Here is a 26233-nt window from a genome sequence, read left to right as displayed (position 1 = left end):
ATTTCATGGGTCAACTTGTTTGTTTAAATGTAGTCCCAGATACTCGAGCGACTGAGGCAGGAGAATCACTTGAACCTGGGAGACGGAGGTTGCAGTGAGCCAAGATCATGCCACCGCACTCCAGCCTGGGTGATAGAGTGAGACTCCGTCTCAAAAACAAAACAAAACGAAACAAAATTAGAGAAATGCTACATTAATGTTTGAGTGGTAAGATTCTATTTTTGAAGACTAAAGTTTGCAGATATGCCTATAGATTTTTGGAGTTTACCACTTTCTTATTCTGCATCATTAATGTGATATTTTAAATTACTGTATATTTTACTTTTTTTCTGTATTTAGTAAGAAATTTGCATTTTTGATTTGATGTAACAAAGGTTTTAATGTAATTTATGTTAGATTTTGCATTTTTTTCATTACCATTATACTTTAACCTGACGGAATGACTGATCTCTTTGTGTTAGTATTGCTAATAATCATGTGAAATGTTTTGAGACAGAGTACTATATTTGTGAATATAATTTTATGGCTTTTTTCACTTAGTAAGAACCTTTCTATCATTATGGAAAACTAAGAAAATTGCTTTCTGCTGTACAATCTGGCATTCATTGTAGATTAAAGCTTATTTTTCTGTGAATAAAACTTATTCAATAAAATACTAAAAAAAATTTCTAAGCTAGTCAAATTTTGGATTGACTGCCTTGCCAAATGTGCCAGTCATTTAACTGCCTCCCTGACCACTTTTAACTTGAATGGGAAAAGATAGGATGAGAATGATTATTTTTAAGGATGTCTCTTATACATTCTTGGTACCTAGAGCAGTCATTGGCACACAAGAAATGTCAATTTATTGAATGTATAAATTAGTGTGTTTAATGTGAGTGCTCACCAAGGGAAAAACACAATATGTTATTTGTCACCTCTGCAAAATTATGATCGTACCTGTCTCATGGAGTTACAGTATGAGAATAAAATTATATAATCATGTTAAATCCTTTGAGTAGTGTATGATATACTGTAATCATTCAATAAATATTACAATATAAAGTATATAGTTGAGGATTTGCTTTTTACAGTGACTTTGCTGTTTGAACTGTGAGATACGCATATACACACACTCGCAGGCAAGTGCACAAACATAGACAATATGGCATGGTAGAAAGGGTAGCATACTAGTGGTCAGGAGAACTGGATTGAATACTTATTCCAAAGTTTGCATGTTCTCTGAAGTCAGGAAGGCATTATTACCTATCTCACTTCAATTGTCTGGCCTGTAAAATGGGAATTGTAATACTTGAACTGCTTGAAGGTAGGGTTTTAAGATAAACTCTCTTTAGAAGAGTTTTCAAAGGTACTTAATGGCCCTGAGTCAATGATAAACCTAGTATAAATTGAGAAAGCCCAGAATAAGAATAGGTTTGTGACTTATAAATACTTAATCTAAAAATCATCACTTAATGATGATGATCATAGAACCTAGAATAGTCATGGGCTATTTAAACTGGAAAGATCCCTTACTCAACAGATTCGGAAATGGAGACCCTGTTAAATAAAGTAAATTGCCCAAGGCCAGACACAATTTCTAAGAGGAAGATTCCAATTAGAAATTACGCATTCAACTAGTGATGAAATTGATCAAGTCATTCTCATTGCATCACTGACTTGGATTAAAAAATGGCACAACAGAACTGAAGACAAATAAGGCTCTTAAAACATATGCAGTGATAAAATGAATCTCTTTCAAAATGGATGATTCTCTGCACCCATCCTCTCTGCCTCGCTAGATAGCACTTTCCATCCATCATATAGGCAATATAGATTTGAGAGCAATACTTATAATTTTTCTAGGCTTCTGCTCCATCTTTCTGCTTAGACAAATGGAAACATTTAAATTCTTATGATTTTATAAATAACATAGCATTACATATTTATTCTTGTGGGAAAACACATATAACATCAAGTTTACCATTTTAACCATTTTTAGTGTACAATTCAGTGGCATTAAGTATATTTGCAATATTGTATAACCATCATCATTATCTATTTCCAAAATTTTACTTTTTTGTCACCTGAAACAAAAAGTCTGTAATATAAAACACATTGAGAATAAAATATATGTTGATTTTTGGAAAATTTGTTAGAGTAGTGCATTAACCACATGTAGATAATTTGCACAATGGGTTTATGTTTCTTTTTCTGTTAAATTCAGTTTAAACCATGATTTATTTTCCCTATGTATATGTCATAGCCCTTGGAGGCAAATTTCACATTTTTTTGAATCTGTGAAATATTACCAGTTTCATAGGTTGGGCCAAGGTCAGTTGACTGGATGAAATGTAAGAATTATCTGTCTTAAAAATAGCGACTGGACTAAGCTCATTTTAATACTCTTACTGATCACCATTTTCATATATTGTTTAGTTACTTAGAAACCTTTCTCTGTAATAAATTACACCTGATTAAATTACTTGCATTACCATGTGTTTAAATGTGCCAACCATAGTCAAATATTATCATTAAAATGCTTAATTTGCCAAGTATAGAGTCAAGAGCAACTCAATAAATAAAGAATGAAGAAATTTTCTCAATGTGGAATAGTTTTTCCTTTGCTTGAATATATGACAGTTAAACATTTTTCTAACGGAGAACAAAGGCTTGAATCCAATTCGGCTCTGGAAAAAATATCATTTTGTAAAATGGATAAACTGCCATTTTTCTTACCCAATGATTCATCATGTATTTCTAAATTCTGATAAGAATTGTTACAAGTCTTTTCTGTAGCATTATTAGAAAATCTACATTATTATGTATGACAGACCATGTCAAAATAATTGTGTGTGGGACTAGTCTAGGTTAAGAGGAATCGTATTTGATGTTACTAATTTTCACATTATTTCACCTGTAAAAATTCTTCTAGCAGCAAAAGTTTTATTGCACTGTATTTCAGAGCCTCTAATTTATTCATGGGATAAATGTTTCATATAATGAATTTTCAAGTAAATGTATTCTGAAATTCATGCATAACCATGCTTGCTCTAAAACTATAAAAATTTGGTTAAAATTGAGGCATCTTCTCAATCCCCTTGGAAAGTGTATTGGGGAACCTGGAAGATTTTATGCTAATGAAGGCAATATGGCTCAGCTTTTCTTTTTATCCCATATATTTCTTTTATTGAGTTCAAGTCATTGTCCTAATTAATAACTTTAAATGGAAGCACTTCATCAATTGTATTGAGGCACTACTACTGCTTAAAAAGTACTATGTGCTAGGCCCATCCTGTGTCATTCAACACATGCCTTGTGATAGAGAAATAGTTCTATATTTTCTTCTGAATATTTTGTGTGGTTTAAGAGCCCTCTGCCATATGGTCTTGTATCTGCCTTTCTTCCCTCACTCACTCCCTACTTCATCTCCTCCTTTGGATTTTTGTAGTGGTGGTAGTAGTTGCTCAGCTCGATGCTGTGCTGTAGTCTGTGGGCATTGGTGGGAAGCATCTCTCTGGTGTGATCCACACACAATAAACAGACATGAATACAAGTAATGGTTTAAAGCACGCAGTCATGTCTGCCTCCATCTTCACATGGAAGGGTGGTCTTAGGTTATTTTGGCAGGATTTAATTCTGTTTGTTCAATTTGCCAATGTAAGAGATAAACATAGGATTTGGAAGTATAGAGTCTGTGTTTATCCTCAATACTAAGAATTCTTGTGCCTTGGGAGTGTTGCCGTATGCCAAATCCAAGGTATTATATTTAAAGATTAAGTTCCTGAAAAACCCTGATTTTCAAAGAATAACATTATACTGCATTTCAAAAGTTATAAAGTAGAATTTCATATATAAAAAAATCTGTATTCACTCCCCTCAAGACAGTGAAGAAGGTCACTTTTCCTAGGGACAAGAACAACGCAAATCTTAAAAGATGACATAGTATATGTTTCTTTGTCTAGATAGCCTCTTTGGTTTGGAATCCTTCCCTGAAAGATGGGCAACCCCTCCCTCAATCAAAAGTAAAGAAAAAACAGGCTATTACGTATCGTTTTTAATGAGTATAAAACTCAATATGCAATGAATTCAATATACAATGAAATGTCAGAAATACGATATGTAATGAAATGTTTCATTTGAAGAGAGGGGCTGTTGTGCATTTATACGCATTCATTCATGCATGCATTCAGCAACATTTATTGTGTACCTACTATGTGCTGGTCACTTTTCCAGGTTGTAGGGACGTAATAATGAATAAAACAAGTCAGGACTCTGCCGTCTTCTAACTTGCATCCTTGGAGTGGTGGCGAATGGGTATCAGAGAATAATGAAAATAAGTATGTAAAATATAAAATATGTAGGATGATGACAAGTGCTATTAAAATCATGAAACCAGAGAGGGTGTTAGAAAATGGCTCAGGGGCTCAATTTCTAAGAGTGGTTAGGAGAGGCCTAACTGATGTGACATTTGAACAAAGTCTTGAAGGAGGTGAGGAAGCAAGCCATGAACTATGTGTGGGAAGAGCCTTCCAAACAAGGGGAACAGCAAGCACAAAGGATGTCTGAAAAGTTTAAAGAGGCCATAGAGGCTGGAGCAGAGTACTCAAAGTGTAGAATGGCAGCAGAGGAGACAGGGAGGGAAAAGTTGTTTCTGTTTTGGGTAGGTAGAGAACAGGTCTTGGAGCAGCATCTTGCAGACCATTTATAAGGGCCCTGGATTTTACTCTAAGTGAGATGGAGAGTCATTGGAGGGTTTTGAGCAGCATGAATGAGGCACCCTTGCATGGCACTTTGGTGGTTATAGAAATGCATCAAATTTCATCATTTCTCTTGATATGATATGGTAAACTTCGATAACGGAATTTTATAAAACTCATGTCTCAGGGCTAGCACCTTCAGTGGTGGGGGAGGTTGGTCTTGCAGTGAAGAATGCATAATGTGCCCTGATTAAATAATTAGCAATAGATTTTACAGAAAATGCCTTCAGTGTAGGATTTCCAGTACTTTCTATTTCACCAAACATACAAAATTTCTGAAAATAAATTATGTTCCAAAACTGTTTGCAGTCACCCTAATTATAGGCATCTCTATCTCTTCTATCCGTTGGCAGGAATAAACTTGAAAAGGCTGCCCAGTTATTGACTCTTGAGTCCAAAAATCAATGTGAGGTAGTCAGTTCTCAAATAAAAGAGATGGGGAAGAAAGCAGGAAGAGGACTGAAAAATTGGCCTCCTCAGAAATGCACGAAGGGGACATTTGCAGTCTTAAGGGGCATGTTTCCTAGTAGCATGTCTTGTAGGGGCCCTACTGAGGTAAATGAGTTAATTTTAGTCTGTTTAAGAAGTTCCATTATAATGGTTCTTTCAGGATATGAAAATGCAAAGAATGAATATTTCGATGACCAGATGCATGGAAGCATGTTTTAAATGACTGCAATGTAACTGATATATGCTGCCATCAGTTGTGACCCAGGTAACAGTGCAGCTAAAACAATTTCAAGTGGGTCAAGATATCCCTGGAGTACTTCCTGAAGTGTTATAAAAATCTCCCAGCAATGTATCTTAAGTTCTGTAAATCATGTTAAACTTAATGGAACCTTTTGCAAGAGCATTCCATTTCTATGATGCATTTAACTGCAGTTGTTGACATGTTGTATCTTGATTGAAGAAATATGTAAACTTTGGATTAATTGCTTGTGGTACTAGGAATATAAAATATACCAACTACTTTTTTTAAAGTAAGATTTAGGGTATGTGTTTTCATGTATAATTGATTACCCCCAATTAATTAAAATGTGCTCCTTTAGACTTTGTTTTCCATCTCAGACTAATATTTGCATTCCTATGTTGTGGATTTAGTCTATGATGCTTATTTTTTAAGATAGAAAACTCTGAAACTCAAGGCTGAACTGCAGTATGTTCATCATGTTTATACTTACTGCTTTGGCACAGTTGAGTATGATAATAATAATGCTAGTTTATTTCAGTCAGATTCAGTACCCTGGAGTACCTACTCTGTGCAGTACTGTGTTTTGTGGAAGTCATGCAGTGTCTTCAAAATGAACAAGTATATACCATGGCTACAACACAAAAAGTTTACTGAGAACCAAAATTTTATGCCAATGGCCTGTTGATAGTCTCCTTCCTTCTAAGATACTGTCTCCAGAATGTCAGGAGCTTCCTTTGTCTCATTCACTTCTGTATCCCTAGCCAGATTGACACATCAAGTTAACCATCACAGTGCTGGACAGAGTAAGTGCTTACTGCATATTTGTTGAAAGAATGACTAAACATGAGAACAAACATTTGCTATATACCTACTGTGTGCAGGGGTCTGAGCCAAGTAGGTCACAGTCCCTCCCATCAAGTAGTTTAAAGTCTGGATGATGTGGGAAATGAGGCTGAAGACAGAAATCAGAGAAACAAAAATAAAGGGAATAGGAGAGTGAAAGTGCATAAATGAGTTGACGGTGTCTGCCAGGAACAACCCAGAATGCTGTCACTGCAGAGGTGGGGTTCAAGGAAGCATCCCAGGACCTTGAACAGCAGACCTTGAACACCAGGGTGAAGGGTAGTCTGGCTGGGAAAATGATGTCGATAGAAGCGCTAACAAGGGAAAGGACACAGTACGTTTGCAGAGCAGCAAGTGATCTAAGTTTCTTATCGAGCAGTTTGTAAAAATGTAGGCATGTTCCTTATCAAGCAATTAGTAAGCATGTTCTTCTAGCACCTTTAATGTCAGTAGATTTAGTTTCCGGTTAGGTGTACAAGCAAAGGGGAAGAAGTTCAGCAAGTAATCCATCAAGAAAGCCCCAGATCAGCACATGTATGTACACCATTCCACTCCCACTAGTGTGTGCTCGCTGGCACACACAAACATGCACACACACACATGCGTGCATGCCCTGGATGATCCCAAGCATAGCTCTCTCCTGTCGCTGCCAGACTTGACCTCTTCTAATGATGGGGAGCCGACCACAGAGAAGTCTCTTGCACATATCCTAATATGAGGATGACAGGGGCCATGTGAACACATATGTCCAAAGAGAAACCATGAGGTTTTAATTGTGGTCAAATGCATTCTACTTATAGACTTGAATCCAAATGGATGAATTCACTGGTCAGCAGCATAGCTATGAATTTGTTTAATCAACTTCTTAAGAATCAAGTCAAGTTCAGATACACTTATTTTGCAGTCTAATTTTCTAGGGGTCCCAAAGTTTTAATGCACTCATCCTCTCTGGTTTCCCACAGGAAATGATGATCCCATACATTTAAAATGTTTTAATTATTCAAGGAATACAGGAATACATGATTAAACACGAGCACTACAGACAAGCCTCAAGTGCCCTTTTGCTTCTGTCTGAAATTCTTATCCCTTCTCCTGCTTTTGTAGGTAAAAACTGCTATGAATTTAGTGCCTTCAAAGCATCATTTCTCTGTCTCTGTCTCTGTCTCTCTCTCTCTCTTTGTGTGTGTGTGTGTGTATTCACAACCACACCATATATATTATTTTGCATAGGTGCATTTTACATAAATGGTTACATATACATATATACGTGTATGTGTGTGTGTGTGTCTGTGTGTACATATATAGTAAGTGTTGCTGTTTTCACCTAACTATATGTCATAGTAATCTACTGGCTTTAACTCAATCCTTTGACCAGCTGTCCCAAATTCTATGCTATTAAATATGATAATGCAGTGTTTATTGTGCCATCCCCTTGTTTGAGGACACTGAAGTTGTTTCCAGTTTTTCAGCTGTTGGAAACAGTGCTATACTTAACACATTTCTATACTACTCCTAGTACCCCCATGGAAGCATCAAAAGAGAGAACGTTGGACCCTACAACTTAATTTTAAACAAATGTCTTCTCATAGAAGAATCTATGCCAGTGTAAGATGAGCTTCCTTATTTCCTTAACTTCTTATTTCAGGTGATGTGAACTACCTTGGTTGGGGGAGTGTTTCTAGATTTGTCACTATTGGTCCTACATGTATTTTCCCACGGCATACCAGGTGGCAGGCCATTTTCTCTGTGAGTTTACTATGGATGGCTCTGCTACAGTGTCTTGTTTTAATTACTCAAGGAATTACAACTCAAGGTGTTGAGACTGTGTATCAGAGGGGATTTCTAAATGCAGGGAGCCCCTCTCTCAGATACCTTATCTATATATACTCTTACATAGGAATACTGGCTTATTACTTGCTCTCCCCACTCACCACAGATGCCTCTTGTGGCCTCTCTCTTCCTTCTTTCTCTCACAAATAGTTCTTGGACACCCTTATGTGCCACACACTATTGTAGACACCGGGGGTCCATCAAGGAACACAGCATGCTAAATTCTTGCCCACGTGGAGGTTATATTTTGGAGGGAGGAGATAATAAATGATAAGCACACTAAAGAAAGTATAGTATGTTCAAGCATGCTAAGTGCTAGAGGAAAAAAAGGAAAACAGTCTGACAATTCTGCAAAACGTTAAACGTAAAGATATCATATGACCCAACAGTTACACTCCTAGGTATACATTTAAGAGAACTGAAAACATATGTCCACATAGAAAAATGGCACGCAGATGTTCATAATAGCATTATTCATAATAGCCCTAAAATGGAAACATCTCAAATCTGCATCAATGGATAAATTAATACACAAAATGTGGTCTATCCATACAGTGGAATATTATTCAGCTATGCAAATGAATGAAGTACGAATACATACCACAGCATAGATGAACCATAACAACATTAGTCTAACTGAAAGAGGTTCAAAACAAAACGTCACATATATTATTTTATTAATACAAAACATTCAGAAATAGGCAAGTCCCTAGAGACAGAAAGCAGATTATCAGTTAGTAGAGGCTAGGGGATGGGGAACACTGAGTAACTGCTTAATATGTAGAGGCTCTCCTTTTTGGGTGATGAAAATGTTTGAGAATCAGACAGTGGCGATGTTTACTTAACGTTGTTAGTGTACTTTGTGCCACTGAATTACACACTTAAAAATGGTTGGTGTTTAATTTTATGTCTTGTAGTGTTGCCTACATTTTAAAAAATAGAGCAGATCAAAGAGGACCTGGATTGCAGAATTGGGGTGCAATTTTGTAGGGTGTCACTGAACAGGTGCCATCTGAGCTGCAAACATACCAGGTAGCAGAGGCAGTCATTCAAAGGGTCATAAGAAGGGGCATTGCCTCGTGTGTTCAGAGAACAGGAAAGAGGCAATGTGCCTGGATGTGAGTAAAGGAAGGGCAATAGGAACAGAGGCAGCCTTGGTCTTCCTCATTCACCTGCTGTTTCAGACACCACTGGCTATAATTGTCCACAGTTAGTTACCCGCCCAAAGTTGCGGTGATGATGGTATTGGCAGTGGTGAGGAAAAGAAGAAGGGTAAAGGCAGAAAAATCACTCCAGATACATCCCAAGGCCCAGAATTTGATCATACATTATTTCCTTTGACTACGAGTTTCCTTTACATGATACTTCCCCTTCGTTTTTTTTGTTTGTTTGTTTGTTTGTTTGTTTGTTTGAACATATATGAGTAGAATGTATTTTTCAGTAACACCTTATCTCATGTAAAGGACAAAACTTACCTTTTGTAACATCAGTGAAGAAAAGTTAAGGTTCCCAGCAATTTAAAGGGATATTATTTCAGTGAATATCTATGTAAGAATAAATTAAATAAGACAGACATGCAAAAGAAAAAGTGAATTCATTTAGAGAAAGATCATGTCCCTCTGTTCTCAGATGCTTTTGAAGAAAACATAATCATGGATAATTATCCACTACTGCATTCTCAGGTCTCCTCTGACCCCACAAAATGGGCATAGGGTCATCATTTCCTTTTTAGAAATACTTGTAAATAATTGAGCGAGGCAGTGATGGGGACTGGGAAGGGCAATGGACCTAGGACTAGAAGCCTAGGATTTGGGGCCCAACACTTGTATTTATAATTTGCACAACCTTGGGCAAGACACTTAACCTCACAGCTGCAGGTTCTTTATCTTCAAGCTAGAAATGATATCGTCCCTGCCTATCTAACTGGGTCACTGTGAGGTTCACATGAATCAAAGGTATATAACTGCTTTCAAAAGTACAATTTCATAAATAGAAAGTATTACTATTAGTCATCAAACATAAAAGTAGTTATTAAGAAAACCTCTCTCCTTCTATGTGTGCTTGCATTTTTTTTTTATTTTATTTTATGATAGTACACATGTGGAGTGAGTCTCTGAGCCCCTTGAGAAAAGGGAAACCTGTTTTATTCATCTCTGTATCCCTGGCACTGAGCAGAGCTCTATACACACAGTAGGAGCATAGTTAGTTAGGCTAGGTTGAGTGAATGGACAAATAAAAACCAACTGTGGCCGGGCGCGGTGGCTCAAGCCTGTAATCCCAGTACTTTGGGAGGCCGAGACGGGCGGATCACGAGGTCAGCAGATCGAGACCATCCTGGCTAACACGGTGAAACCCCGTCTCTACTAAAAAATACAAAAAACTAGCCGGGCGACGAGGCGGGCGCCTGTAGTCCCAGCTACTCGGGAGGCTGAGACAGGAGAATGGCGTGAACCTGGGAGGCGGAGCTTGCAGTGAGCTGAGATCCGGCCACTGCACTCCAGCCTGGGCAGCAGAGCAAGACTCCGTCTCAAAAAAAAAAAAACAAAAAACAAAAAACAACAACAACAACTGTATTTTGAATTATTCTCATGAGGTAATGGTTTACAGTGTCCTACAATTTACCATGTGCACTATTTGATAGTTTGAGTACTCTGGTGTCTAAGAATGGATGGAGGAAGCTAACAAAACAGAGTTTAAATTGAGATGATGTCATAATTAGCTTATGTATTGTGACCTAGAATAAAGAACCTGGTGATTCCACAACAGTTTTGGGGCCAGTAAAGCTAGGCAGTCTGGTATATTAAGGTGAATTTTGGTTGTGGCAACCCAGAGGAAGGTTGCAGTGGCCCGTTTATCTATCCCAGATGAAAGACATGCTTCACCCCTCTTTCTTGATCCATGAGCTTCCAAAGGAGACACCAAGCATTTCAGTCCTTCTTCAGGATGAAGGTAGGCAATATGAGTTGGCTGTAGAAGGTCCACAATCAGTCAATGGCTTAACAGGTAGCTTTTCTCCCTCTTTACAAATGAGTCCTTGATCACAGTGAGGTATTTCCTTTGACTTAAGGATATCCAAAGCACTGATTTAAATACAGTTCCTTAGAGGTAAAATTGTATGGATTTCCTTCCCACTAAGTAAGGAAACTGAGACAAACACCAGTTAAAGGCCTCAGGGTAGTCAGAATGCATCACTGACTGTCCCTTTTGGAACTAAGGACAACCAGAGCATCATGGATTGAATCTGAGATTCTCATGTCAGAAAGTGAGCAGAAGTGAACTGAATGTCATTCTGAGACTTCAGTGTAGGATAATGTCCGTTTTCTCATCTGCCAAATAGGGATAATTATCTCTCCCTTACTAAGTGGTCGTGGAGATCAAAACAAACAACAATAACAAAACAGCCTATCTGTCTATTTAAGTGCTAACATGCTCCAGAATGGAGGGTGCAGGCCAACAACATGGGGTTGAGTTTGAAGTCAGAATTAGCTTCTTTATTATCAGCTAGATTTGTTGCTTTCTAACCGGCCACAATGACAACAAAACTTATCATATGGAAGGGCCCAGCAGAGCTCCTGGCATGTAGTAGGTGCTCACTGAATGTTAAAAAATACAGACCTATAATGAGGGATGCTTGGCAATGGGTATGTAGAATGCTAAAGATAACCACTTACTTTGCCCATCAGTTAGACCATTGCCACCATTTGCACTCCCAGCCTCTTCCATTCCCCCAACTCTACTCTGTATTTCCCTCTGTATTCTCTTGTGCCTTTCTCTAATTTTTTTTCAACTCTCACTTTTTTTCCTACCCTACTTTTGCCTTGGTTCCTCAGTGAGATCTATGAGCATAATATACTCCAACTACAGTAATTCACCTTGCTGAAGTGGCTGCTGAGTTCTGCTTTGAAGGAAATTTATTTATTTAATTTTGGTGAGGGGAAGTTGTGGCTGGACAGCTTATAGAAATGTAGGTCTAGTTTTCTGGGAATGTTTAAAGAAACCATGCACCAATATACATTGTCTTCCTCCCTCTCTCCTTCCTTCCCTTCCTTTCTTCCTTTCTTCTTTTATCGTTCCCATCCTCCCCCTTTCTTCCTTTCTTCCTTCCTTCAATCAATCACATATCCATATTCACATATAGATATATCTTTAATCTTTTGCCTATAACTCTTGTCAATTCTATCTTCATTTTTTCCCCTTTGGGCTTATGAATAGCTATAGTCGGTGCTCCATAAATGTTTATTATGAGTAACAATGATAATAGTGATAGAAAGAGCAACGCATGTGCTATTCCTCAGTGCTTTTTATCTCATGTACAAAATTAAACGCTAATGTTGCCATCAGTTACTCCCAAAAAGATGGTGGAAGCATATTTGTTAGTGATATTTTGATAATAACTATATAAACAGATATTTGTCATGCTATTCTGACTCCTACATCTTCATTCACAGAAGAACATTTTATTTACATTGTCAAGTAAGAGGGTGGCAATTTAAGTGAGACTTACAATTTATCACTTGCTTTGCTTTCCAAGGCAAGTCCTGGGAGTCGCATTTTTGAAATGGATCTAGAATCATTCTTTTCTAAATGTTTTCAAATATACTCAGAAGGATAAAATGGATATCTATATCCATATCTCATATTTCTATGGAGGGCTCATAGAGATATTTGTCCTCCATAGAGATATGAGATATAGATATTACCTCCATTTGCACCCTGGGATATTTTCCTTGCCTCAGGTAGTTTAGTTGATTCAAAGCCACCAGGGTTTATAACATGTCTGTCTAACTGCCTCTTGACATTATAGGCTTAAAGTCTATATGTAAAGAATCCACTTGGTGGAGGGCAACTTTCTTTTGGGTGTATATTTTACAATCAAAGTGAGATATTCCAAAATGCAAAGGAAAATGTATGCACAGGAAGAAGCATAACACTGAACAAAATTGGGCAAGCCTGACAAATAATAAGTGTGGATAAATGAAAACTTGAACCTGGCAGTGAAGAGCACATGATTTGGAGTGGGACAACACTGGCTCTACCATTTATTTGCTTTGGAACACTGGGGAAAGTCCTTCTCTGGTCCTCACGTGTGAAATGGGGATAATAATAGTTTCTACCTCATGGTGTCATTGTGAGTCACAAATGAAACAAACGCATTGAAAATCATTGTGAGGATAACATGAAATAATATTTATCTAGTGTTTAGCAGATAGAACACTGGATAAATACGAGCGGTTATCACTATTATCCTATCAGACAGGTTGTCTGTGTCAGCCCCTCGTTAGGATGGCATCATTTGCCTAGGACCAACAGTGGAGGGCAGTGAAGGATTATGGTGTAATGATTATTTTCTGACTTTTAAGGATGAATAATCTCAGAATCTCAGGCTTGAAGAGACAGAGTAAGCTTCATGGAGGAGGCATGATTTTATTTGACTATTTCAATTAATAAGTGTATCAGGTTGCTAGGGCTGCTGTAACATAGTACCAGAAACCAGGTAGCTTAAATAACAAACATTTATTGTCTCATAGTTCTGGAGACTAGAAGACTGCAGTGATGGCAGGGCCATGGTCCATTTGAAGCCCCTAGGGGAAGATACTTCCTTATCTTTTCCAGATTTTGGTAGCCCTGGGTGTTGCCGTAGCACTTCAATGTCTGTCACCATTGTCACATGATATTCTTCTCTGCATGTGTGTGTCGATGCCCAAATTTCCCTCTTCTCATAAGGACATCAGTCATGTTGGATTAAGAGCATACCCTACTCCAGTAACAGCTCATCTTAACCTCACAAATTAATCTGCAGTGGCCCCATTCAAAAATAAGGTCATATACACAGGTACCAGAGGTTAGGATTTCAACACATCTTTTGAGGGGCGAGAATGCAGTTCAACTCATAACAACAAGTATCTGTTAAGGTCTTATAGTATACTAGGTGCTGATCTTGATGTGGAAGGACTGGTCAGAAGGGCAGAGGAAAGAGGGCTTTAAATGAGGGAAATTGTGTGAGTTCTGGTTTAGGAACAACAACAACAAAAACCCACAAGATTTTGTTCAGCAAGTAACACTGTGTTGATTGTCAGAGTACAGATTTCCCATTGAGCATGGTGGGTAGAGTTGCTGAGAAGACAGACTAAGTGACACGTATCCACGCCTTCTGATATTTGGGGGTTGCACTGGCTTTTTTTTTTTTTGCCTTATTCCCCTTCTTAAAGAATGGCCCTTCCCTCCACTCAGGCTCGCGAGAACTCAACCAGCGAGACCTTGTAGATTTCCTACCTCTTCTCATCTTCATGTGAGATGTCCTCTTTCATCAGTCACTGTAGGCTGTCAAGCTGGCTTGTGCCTGCATCATTACTGCTTGGAACGTGGCAATGACTTCTTTCTAACTTGTTTTTCTGTTTCCAGTCCCTTCTCCCTAGGTGGTCCTCTATACTATTGCATATCTGAACATGTCAACACTCTGCTGAAAATTCCAACAATGATTGTGCAACACTAACATGATGAAATTCAAACTCCTTAGTTTAGCATAAATGCCTAAAATTCCTACTCCCTCAATTCTGAGGCATCCTGCAGTGCCATTAAAATGAACTACCACTGTAGCATCTCAACTGCCCCAACATGTGTCATGCCTCACTACCTTTGTATACTCCATCCCTCGGGGCAATGTTCTCTTCCTTTCTCTCCCTTTACCATCTTGCTAGCGCCTTCTTAAGTCTTCACCACTCAAGTATCACCTTCTCCAGGAAGCCCTCCTTGGTCTAGTGTCCAGTCTGAGATAGGTTCTCATTTTTCTCATGTGTCATGAATACAGGGCTGCGGTCAATCCTCTACCTTGTCATATAGCACAGTGTATCACAATCCTTAATTACCATGGTTTTCCACTCCACCACCCAATGAGAAGTGTGGCTTGCGAAGGCCTGTGGCTCATGTCTCTCTGTAGCCCCCATGCTGAGTGCTGGGCCTAGCCCAGGGCAGAAGGCCAATGTAAATGTTCATGGGCTGGAGAGTAGAAAGGCAGCAGGCTAGCCAACCTCATGGCCTGGGAGTTACCTATGATATGATTGATTTCCTAATGTCCTCTGGCAAAATGAAGATCAAAATACCTCTTCTACCACATACAAACACTTTGACAAGGGAGAAGTTTAGTGCAACTGAGAGATAAGGAGACAAACTTTCTAATTATACAGCTCATGGGCCTGGCGTTTAGCAGGGATCATGTGAAGCACTCACTTTTCTCCATTTTAACTCACCATTTCCCAAAGTTTAATTATTGAGGGCACATTAGGCAGAAGATGAGGAGTGAGAATTAAAAAAAAATAACTTCAGTAGACAATCACCTTGTAAACATCTTGTGATGAGACTGGCTATTAAACAGGAACGTTCAGTACCAACTGAAGCTCAGGCGAGTTTAGCCAAGCAAATCAATGCAAGTTAATCTTTCAGTGTCAGCTGGCTGAGTTTTGGACTAGTGATGAATGCCTTGACTGGAAAGATGAAATGCTGGAATGCCAGCCAGTGTTCTGACAGCTACAGATGGTGCCAATTACTGCCAGTGGAGCCTGTCCTGCTGTGAGCCCAAGATGTCTGATTTGTGGCCATAGGAAAATGAAAAAGAGGCCTTCCAGCTGGGCCTGTCACCTGTCCTTTATTGTTCTGTAACCAAAATTGTATTCAGGTGTGAAAACCTTTTTTTTTTTTTTTTTTTTTTTTTGGTGATGGTGATGAGGGCATTGGACATGGGGAGGAAACAGGAACAATGTTACTCATGTCAATCATACAGCCATGCTCATTGCCAAGCATATGCCTGAGGAGGTGAAGCAAGTCACTACCAAGGTTGGCCACTTCTTCCCATACCATTCCTAGCAACCAAAAGACTGTCGATTAACCTGAAACATGGAAAAAGGCAAATGAAAATAGCTCCAAGGCTTATGATTCCCATGGGATTTTATACACATGAGTATGATCTGTTGTATCGTTTGAGGAGGATGTTTTTGCTAGGAAGATTGCTGTGCCTCTCCTATGGCAGACCTCAGAACTGGGTTCTCCTTGTGTTTAGGCCATGGTAACAAATGAACTCAGGTACATGTTTGGAGTCTAACACCCAATGGCCCTCTACTATGCTCCTCCTTTAGGAGAGGAGGCTGCACTCAAACTTTAGAGGTCCCAAGAATGATACCTTGGCATAAATTGCATCCTCATTATAAGAGTAACAATATAAAAAATAATAGCATCAACAACAATAATATCTGCAATCACATTTATTTATTGAGAACTTTTGATGAATAAAATATTAGGCCCGGTCTTTTACCTACTTTACCCTTAATCTTTTTAACACAATTGCCTGAGAGCTATTACTATCCCATTTTACAAATGAAGGCACTGAGTAACAGACAGGTTGAATGGCTTGCCCAAGGCCACAGAATTACTGAGTGATACCACCTAGATTTGAACACAATTCTCCGAATCTTACAAGGGAGTGCAACCAAGAAGCAAAAAGAATACCATTACTTTCATGCCATATAGTTAGAGTGAGGTGTTCAATTTATGTTGGAATGACCATAAAGGTGCTAACACTAAGCTCTTTAGTAGTAGTGGAATAGCAATAGGAAGCACAGAAGCAACAGCAGAGTTAGTAATTAACACATCATTCAGATTTTTACTATTATTACTGTTAGCCAAGTTTTGCTTCCAGTAGGTCACCACTAAATGTTATGATTCTGGTCCTAGATAATGGATAGGTAATACTAGGCACACAGGTAGGTTTTTGTGAAGCAGGCAAGGACATAGGGTCAGCTGGTACCCAGTTTGAGTCAAGAAGAGACATCAGCCTAGTCTAGTTGTCAAGCCTTAGGATGGCATTTGACTCTTACAGCACACCTAAAGGAAGCCACTCTAGCCATATCCATCAATAATTCCATCAGTCCCTGGAGAACCCTTCAGAGGCAGTGTGAGGAATGGAAAAGTCAGTCCCAAAAGCCCTAGCCCGACAGGGGCCCTGTAAGCAGTCACTCCTGCATAGCCTGATCTTCTGCTCCACATCAACTGAGCTCTGTTAACCTGGATGTTGTCCTCCATCCAGTGTGGTTTCCTAGGAGGTGGAGCGGGTTCTGGGATCCTCTTATCAAGATTTGGTCTGGAAGATCGGGTACTCTAATAAAAGACCATTTCCTCCTTTAATAAAACATAGAGCACAAACAGGCTTCAGTGCCCTCTGAGAAAATCTCAAAGACTTAACACGGTGTCTTAAAAGGCACTTCCTCTAACTTTGTGGGCAAGCAGAGATTAGAGTTTGGGTCCTAAGAGAACTTAGCTCACTAAGATATGGCTGGTGCCTCTAGAACACTTTCACTTCTCTGACATAATGTCCGTCTTTGATAAACTTTCAGTGCATTTCTCCCTTTTCCTATTTTCTTACTCAACACAAATCATCATTGACTGCACTTCGACATTTCTTTCTATCTTTGTTGAGACATCTGTGATCTCTAATTGATTTCTTTTCCAAAAGACAATTGATTATAAAAACTTAAGTGACTCAAAATTATTTTACTTGTAATACTTTAAATTATTGTGGATAGTATGTCTTGGCCACGTTAGTTTGCATTCCTGGCTTTTCAAGATGGCCAAGAGTTTCTCGAAGAACTAGCAATAAATGAGAATGATTTTTTTAGTTTTAAAAGAACTTTATATTTTAAAAAAATAGAGTGTTGAAGAGCTATAGGCCAGTTTTCCTCAGTAATTTCCATGTGGCGATTGTTTAGGGGTTTTCCAAGACCACCCAGTATTCATTGACTTGCTAGAAGGACTCGTGGAACTTAACATGCAGTCAAACTCAAGACTGAGAGACACAACAAGAATAAATATTACAGCAAGATCAATAAAGGAAAAGACACATCAAGAAGAGTCTTGAGGAGTCCATATGCAGGCTTCCGATGCTCCATCCCTGCCATGAGGGGCCACGCAGTAAGCTCTCACCATAGCAACAAAAATGTAGCAGCATACATGAAATGTTTCTTCCCAGGAAAACCCATTTGAGACTTAGCGTCCAAAGTTTTTACTGGGGTCTGGTCACACAGGCCCACTCTGCCTAGCAACTACCAAAATTTCAGATTCCCAGAGGGAAAACCAATTTAGGGCCCCAAGTGGGCAAAACAGTCTTATCACTGAGGGGAAATTTCTTATCAGTATAGGGAACTGTTTACCAGTCAAGTGCCCAGACTTCAGCCAAAGACCAACCTTATACACAAGCCTTTCTAAGGAGAGCAGTCTCAGGCCTGCTACGTTAAACTCTGTTCTGCACATACCATCCTTTTGTCCCTTGGCCAAGGCATCTTTATAGCAAAATCACTAACAGTATGACCCCATTTGGCAGAGTGAGACTAACCTGCAGTATTGATCTCAATCATGTCTTTTAGGGGTCATGGATTTAGCCAGTTAAAACCAATCCCACCAATCATAAAGGTCTGTGTTAAAAAGCCAGGTGGCTTCCTTCTTAAGTTTTTGTGTGAACCATTTTGATCTAGCCTGGGGTATTGATTTAGGTGTAGCACAGCTCTGGCAGTGTGTTGGCAGTTGACCCAAAAACCTTGCAAGCCTGAAGTGGTATCCAGATAGCCAGGGCACACACAAGAAACACAATCCCCCAGGGCACACATGGTCCCCATGCAGACACGCAACTTACAATTGTTAGGGCATCTTGGGCAGTACACATTAACAGAGCCCCCAGTGTGGCCTCCCACCCAAAAAAGATGTGGCAGGCATCCTTTTTCTTGTGCTTTCTGAAAGGCAGAAGTAATGCTTTATAGTTAGATTTAAATGTTTATTTATTTATTTCAAATTAATATGACCTATAATCATTTTATTTAAGCATACTAAAATGGAAATCTGCTTTTTCCGTTTTGGAATTATCTGACTGGAATAGCCTAACTGCTAATAGCTTCTAAATTAAGATGATCAAAAATGTTTTTTCATTTTATTAAATATGTCCTATAGAAATTGAACTAGTTTGATCTCAACTTCAAACACAAATATTTAGCAAATTTTAGGATTCATTTAACAATAGAATTATACCAGCAGACAAATAGCCTTATAAAATGACCCTCAGCATCTGGGAAGCATGTCACAGTTGTGCATGTTGTATTTCCATCATATCACTTTGCAGAATTGATAGTTTCTGCTCCAAATGACTATGAATAGTAAATTGCAGTCTCTTAAATGGGAAATTGGCTTATACATGAGAACTTCTGGAAATAAAGATAAATGGAGAGGGTGAAAGGAAGTCAGTGATGATACAGCGCTTTACAGTTTGCAAAACACTGTCCCATAGATTCTCACAATTGTCCTCTGAGGTTGGCATTCTTATTGCCACTTCAAAAGTAAAAAAAAAAAAAAAAAATGAGTTTGGAACACATTGAAAATCACTCTAAATAAACAAGTAGCAATGTATGGAATTAAACATAGATATTCTGACTCCCAACTCTACTTTTTGCGCTACTGTTAATACCACAAGACTAGCTTTTAAGCCTTCAGCCTCTCACCTTGCTTCAGCATGGAAACAGCATATAGCACTAGAGGAAGCCTAGCTGACAATTTGCTAGTGTTCTTTATAGCTTTATAGTGTCTCAAGGCTGGTGTTTTTGTTGCAGATGTTCCTCACTTCTTTGATTCAAGATCAACAGAGTTCCTATAAAAAGATATTGTATTTTGCATGTTTTCAGTAATTGATGATGTTGATGTCTTTGGTACTAATACATGAGTGCTTTTGAAGAGCCATTGGAACAGGGAAAAAGTTGCAAGACACAAATCTCAACTTACCAAACACTATTCCGAGACACTAACTAGTTAATCATTTGACTGTACATAACTAGCTGAGCTTGGGCGTGACATGCAATTCTTACTCCAAACAGAGCTGCTGCCACAGCCTCATCGGGTTTACTGTCCATTTTCCTTTGTTGTAAGCTATTTAACAGCAAATCTTTAGCCTTAGCCTTCCCTGGGACTGGCTTCTTGTTAAAGAAATCTCTGCTGTCTACTGAACTCATTTTCATTTCCTGCCAGCAAGAAGAGAGGGGATAAAACTGGTACAATCCATAGGCCATAGGCCCCAAGTGGACAGTTTTCTGTAGAGCTGAAGCAGACGATGGGTGGGTTTATGTAACATTAAACCCAGGTGGCTACTTACCCACTTTGCCTTGGTGCAGCATGTTTTGGACTTGGCACAAATTAGTGTGTTTGTCTTTCATTCTACTTGGCTACTGGCCAGCGAGGATACTCTATTTTCATTTTGAAATTTCACTTGGCAGATCCTTAAAAGTCACCAGAGGACTTTTCCTGAGTATAAAAAGAAACTTTTATTGAAAACTAATTATTTTTTCAGATGAATATGCCAGCTGTTTAAAAATGCTGCAGTCATGTTAAAGCATATTTTATTTTTTTTTTTTTTTTTATTCCTCAAGGATCTAGAACTAGATGTACCATATGACCCAGCCATCCCACTACTGGGTATATACCCAAAGGATTATAAATTATGCTACTACAAAGACACATGCACACGTATGTTTATTGCGGCACTATTCACAATAGCAAAGACTTGGAATCAACCCAAATGTCCATCAGTGACAGACTGGATTAAGAAAATGTGGCACATATACACCATGGAATACTATGCAGCCATAAAAAAGGATGAGTTTGCGTCCTTTGTAGGGACATGGATGCAGCTGGAAACCATCATTCTTAGCAAACTATCACAAGAAGAGAAAACCAAACACCGCATGTTCTCACTCATAGGTGGGAACTGAACAATGAGCTCACTTGGACTCGGGAAGGGGAACATCACACACTGGGGCCTATCATGGGGAGGGGGGAGGGGGGAGGGATTGCATTGGGGAGTTATACCTGATATAAATGATGATTTGATGGGTGCTGACGAGTTGATGGGTGCAGCACACCAACATGGCACATGTATACATATGTAACCTGCACGTTATGCACGTGTACCCTAGAACTTAAAGTATAATAAAAAAAAAATAATTAAAAAAAAAAAAAAAAAAAAAAAAAAAAAAGCATATTTTAGTAGTGTACTTGCAAATGCAGATCCGGTCATGAAATGCTTTTTGACAGTAACTTGTGAGCACCTTATTCCAATGTACCTCTAGGCCTAGTTACATGCAGGTCTGGAAATCTGATAAATGCCAAAAAATATCCACTAGGTGAGTAGATCAGTTATTTGAAAATGGGCACATATTATAAAGTTCACTATATAACTAACAGGTTCTCCCTGCTTGGGAATGAAGACTGACAAAAGAAATGCATACCATTATTCATCAAGCAATTTTAAGCTTTTAGAAGGGAGTGGGATTGAATGACTTGGGAAGGTTGCAGTTATTCTGGGTATACTTGGGTTTGTGTGTCACTCTGCATCTTTGCCTGTGTCTACACACATAGTTGTGTATTTCCTGTGTTCTGGGCTCCACACTAACCACTGATATATGTATGAAACACTAACATGAATTAAACATTGTCTTTGCCTGCCAGGAATTTACAGCTTCATGGGGTGAATCAGAAGAGAGACAAGAACATAAATGTAAACAAGACAGAGTTATGCACGTGTGAAATAGAGGCTTAAGGGATATCTTGGACTTACACAAAGCCTGGTGTACATTCTGACTCAAGGGACCAAAGAAGAGTGTGATAATAGAGGTCGCATTTGAGCTAGGTCTTCAAGGATGAAAATGGCAACGATTAGTGGAATGTAGAGAAAGGACATTTTTCATTCATTGAAGGAATAATAACAAAGACACCAAAGAATAAAAGGGCATGGTCTAGAAGGGAGAATATCAAAGGAGATGAGGCTGGATGGAGCAGATGATAGAAAGTCTCAATGTGACACTACAGAGGTTATTTTCTTTTCTGTGTACATTTGTGAGAGGGAGAATGGATTTGCTCTCTGTTGAGTCTAGGCTTGTGAGAAGGGAACTGGCATACTCAGGCTTTCATTCTGGTGGAGAGCAGAAAATTAATTGGAGAGTCATAAGACTAGAGACAGGGAAACAGACTAGTTAGGAGCTATAACAGTAGTTCAGGGAAGGGACGACAAGGGCTTGCAGGGGCATTAAAACAATTATCCAGTGAATTTAATCAATGCAGAGAGTGATCTGGCTAATTCAGGGGGTTTGGAAGGAGGCACTTTACTCTCAATTACTTGTTTTTATTGGCTTGACTTGGCCAGATAATTGTCTCAACTTTCCACTTTGCTATGCCTATGTCACAGCCATTGTATGGTTTGGACAAATTGCTTAGTATCTCTAGGTTTCATTTTCACCAGCTGTAAAATAGTGATAACAATTCTTGCTACTTCAAACTATACTACAAGGCTACAGTAACCAAAACAGCATGGTACTGGTACTAAAACAGAGATATAGACCAATGGAACAGAGCAGAGCCCTCAGAAATAATAACACACATCTACAGCCATCTGATCTTTGACAAACATGACAAAAACCAGAAATGGGGAAAGGATTCCCTATTTAATAAATGGTGCTGGGAAAACTGGCTAGCCCTAAGTAGAAAGCTGAAACTGGATCCTTTCCTTACTCCTTATATGAAAATTAATTCAAGATGGATTAGAGACTTAAATGTTAGACCTAAAACCATAAAAACCCTAGAAGAAAAGCTAGGTAATACCATTCAGGACATAGGCATGGGCAAGGACTTCATGTCTAAAACACCAAAAGCGATGGCAACAAAAGCCAAAATTGACAAATGGGATCTAATTAAACTAAAGAGCTTCTGCACAGCAAAAGAAACTACCACCAGAATGAACAGGCAACCTACAGAATGGGAGAAAATTTTTGCAATCTACTCATCTGACAAAGGGCTCATATCCAGAACCTATAAAGAACTCAGTCAAATTTACAAGAAAAAAACAAACAACCCCATCAAAAAGTGGGCAAAGGATATGAACAGACATTTCTCAAAAGAAGACATTCATACAGCCAACAAACACATGAAAAAATGCTCATCATCACTGGCCATCAGAGAAATGCAAATCAAAACCACAATGAGATACCATCTCACACCAGTTAGAATGGCAATCATTAAAAAAATCAGGAAACAACAGGTGCTGGAGAGGATGTGGAGAAATAGGAACACTTTTACACTGTTGGTAGGACTGTAAACTAGTTCAACCATTGTGGAAAACAGTGTGGCGATTCCTCAAGGATCTAGAACTAGAAATACCATTTGACCCAGCCATCCCATTACTGGGGATATACCCAAAGGATTATAAGTCATGCTGCTATAAAGACACATGCACACGTATGTTTATTGTGGCACTATTCACAATAGCAAAGACTTGGAATCAACCCAAATGTCCATCAGTGACAGACGGGATTAAGAAAATGTGGCACATATACACCATGGAATACTATGCAGCCATAAAAAAGGATGAGTTTGTGTCCTTTGTAGGGACATGGATGCAGCTGGAAACCATCATTCTCAGCAAACTATCGCAAGCACAGAAAACCGAACACCTCATGTTCTCACTCATAGGTGGGAATTGAACAATGAGATCACTTGGACACAGGAAGGGGAACATCACACACCGGGTCCTATTGTGGGGAGGGGGGTGGGGGGAGGGATAGCATTAGGAGATATACCTAATGTAAATGACGAGTTAATGGGTGCAGCACACCAACATGTCACATGTATAGATATGTAACAAACCTGCATGTTGTGCAAATGTTTGAACTTAAAGTATAATAATAATAAGAAAAGAGCAACCAGTAGCCTTTGGGGCTGCTTTGTCTATGGAGTAGCCACTCTTTTGTTCCTCTACTTTCTTAAGAAACTCATTTTCACTTTAAAAAAAAAAAAAAAAGATGGAAGTACTAGAACAACAAATTTTAATATTCTCATATGTACCAATATTTGACCTGTTTAAAATTGATAAACTATATGGTAGAACCACATTCTAGCCCAAGTGTTCCAACATAGTCTTCATGTGCCTTAATGAAATGCAAAACAAAACAAAACAAAAATTGCACATTGTTTAAATTCCTAAAAGCTAAACATGGGATTGAAAGAAAGAGTAACTAAAGGTGGATATATGCATAAATATACACAGACGCTCAAAGAGAACTGTACATCAGAGAATCTGAGATAATATTTGTTTGCCCATTCTTGGATGAAAAATTATTTTCCTGAGTCTTTGGTCTTTCCAGCATCAAAGGTAACATGCCATCTCTTGCTTTAATGCCTGAGATACACGTAATTCCCAAGCAAGCCACTTGTGCATATCTGTCAAACCTCTGCAAAACTAGGGGTCTATTCTTATATGAATCGATGCCTAATAAGTCTGGGTGACCTAATTTATAGCTATAGGCACACAACGACATTTTCTTCAAGGTGAAGTTCTAGTGTTTTCACTTGCTTGCTGGGTGACTTTGGAGAGAATAACAGTCTCTTTCTCTGGATCTAAATTTATGCATCTGTCAAACATGCTAGATGATCTTTCAGTGTTCTTCCAGTTCTCACACCTGTGTCTCCATACCTACTCAAACCAGTTGAAGGTACACAAAAAATACAAATGCACAAAACTTATGAAAAAACATGTTTATAAAGAACCATTTGGTAGACACTGGGTTTCACTGCCTCTATTATTTGGTAGAAGTGGTGAGGAAGGGGATTCTTATTCGTAAATATTGAGGTAGACTTTTCAAGATTCCTAAAATGTTTTTAGTCAACATCTTCAAAATTGTGACACTGGTTAGCCTAAGACAAACAAGAGAATGATCCATCTTCAGTAGACACCATATATGTCATTTTCTGATTCAACAAAGAAAGATAATGTAGTAGTCGGTGTGGCGAATTGAATAAAGCATATAGTGGAATACTTGGGATAGTATCCTGGCTTCATGCTTTACTGTGTGGCTTTGGGAAAGTGGCTGTTCTCTCTGCAACACAGTAGGGATACAACACTAGCTTTATAGTATTGTTCATAGTATTGTTGGGAGGTACACATGAGATAATGTGCATAAAGGCCTCACAGAGTGCCAAGCACATAACGTATGCCTAGTAACTATTCCTTTCCTCTTCCATTTTCAATGGCTAGTCTCTCACTACTACATTTGTAGTCCTCGCCTGCTACTGCGTCCAAACTCCTGAGCTGAAATCATACAAGAGCTCAAGTACAGTAGCCAAACAAGTGCCTATTACAGGAAAGGAATCCATAGACAACAACTAGAAGCAAATAAAGTGCAGAGCAGGCACTTCGCCACCCTCCCTGTGTGAGTATAATGTGGCCTGGAAGGTCCCCACTGGGCAGACAGAGGACTGCAGCACACGTTCTGTCCCCAGGCTTCTGGTCCCTCACAACTATGTTTATAAAAGGTGATGCCATGCAAGGATATTTAATAGTCTTGCTGTGAATGGCACTGTTGTGGGAACCAAGGCCACTGGATGGAAATAGATAGGTAGGCTTTGGTCTCCTTCTGTCAGATTGTAGACCATACACTGCGTAACTGGCTAGTTTTGTCTTTCCAAACAAACTAGCATTTGCTCAGGCCCATGGTCAAATTAAGACATTTTCCTGTGCTTGTTGGGACTTTCTGAAAGCCACAATTTCCAAGCATTAATTGTATCCACTGGTGGGTTGTGCATCTATTGATATGTTAACTCAGTGGCAGCACTATAAAGGAAAAAAAGTAAAACGTACAAGCACAAAAACATAAATCGTGGAGTTTCAGAAAGTATGGCTTTTGCTTTGATAAAATATGTATTTTTTTGCTCATCAGTAATACTTTAATTTTTTATTTTTCATAAAAATTACTTTATTGCCTCCTTTGTGTCAGGTGTCTTATCATAGACCAGCCTACAGAGTTCCAAATTCCAGAGCACTAACACAGTTTCTTAGATACAAAAAGGGTTCATTCCAATAAGGAGATGAATGAATGAAAGGATGAATGAATGAAGGAATGCACAAAAGAAGGAAAAGTATACTAAATTTAAAGGGACACAATGTTTGGGGGCAGCAAAATCCTACAGTTCTTAGTACCTAAGATGACAGTACTGGAGATGTGGGTGTTGTGTCACAAATATTTTAATAATGAATGACAATTTCACCCATCCATAATTAAAT

At 38.7% G+C, this 26233-nt stretch overlaps 1 protein-coding gene across 6 annotated transcripts in view; it reads left to right on the top strand.

The window, feature by feature from the left end:
• The window catches only part of AFF2 (AF4/FMR2 family member 2), a 508006-nt gene that overhangs the window by 204825 nt on the left and 276948 nt on the right, over nt 1-26233 (top strand). Inside the window, exon 1 of one of the 6 annotated variants that reach the window (XM_023202729.1) lies at nt 10914-11052. The exons of the other annotated variants lie outside the window; for them this stretch is intronic. Within the exon in view, the coding sequence (XP_023058497.1) occupies nt 11002-11052 (51 nt within the window). The 5' untranslated portion in view covers nt 10914-11001. Of the gene's footprint in view, nt 1-10913; nt 11053-26233 lie in introns of those variants that run through there. 6 annotated transcript variants of the gene reach the window in all.

Source organism: Piliocolobus tephrosceles, chromosome 12, assembly GCF_002776525.5.
Source record: "Piliocolobus tephrosceles isolate RC106 chromosome 12, ASM277652v3, whole genome shotgun sequence".
In the NCBI taxonomy this organism is placed as follows: domain Eukaryota; kingdom Metazoa; phylum Chordata; class Mammalia; order Primates; family Cercopithecidae; genus Piliocolobus; species Piliocolobus tephrosceles.
Note: the sequence above shows the minus strand (reverse complement) of the source record. Positions and strands in the feature narration are given on the sequence as shown.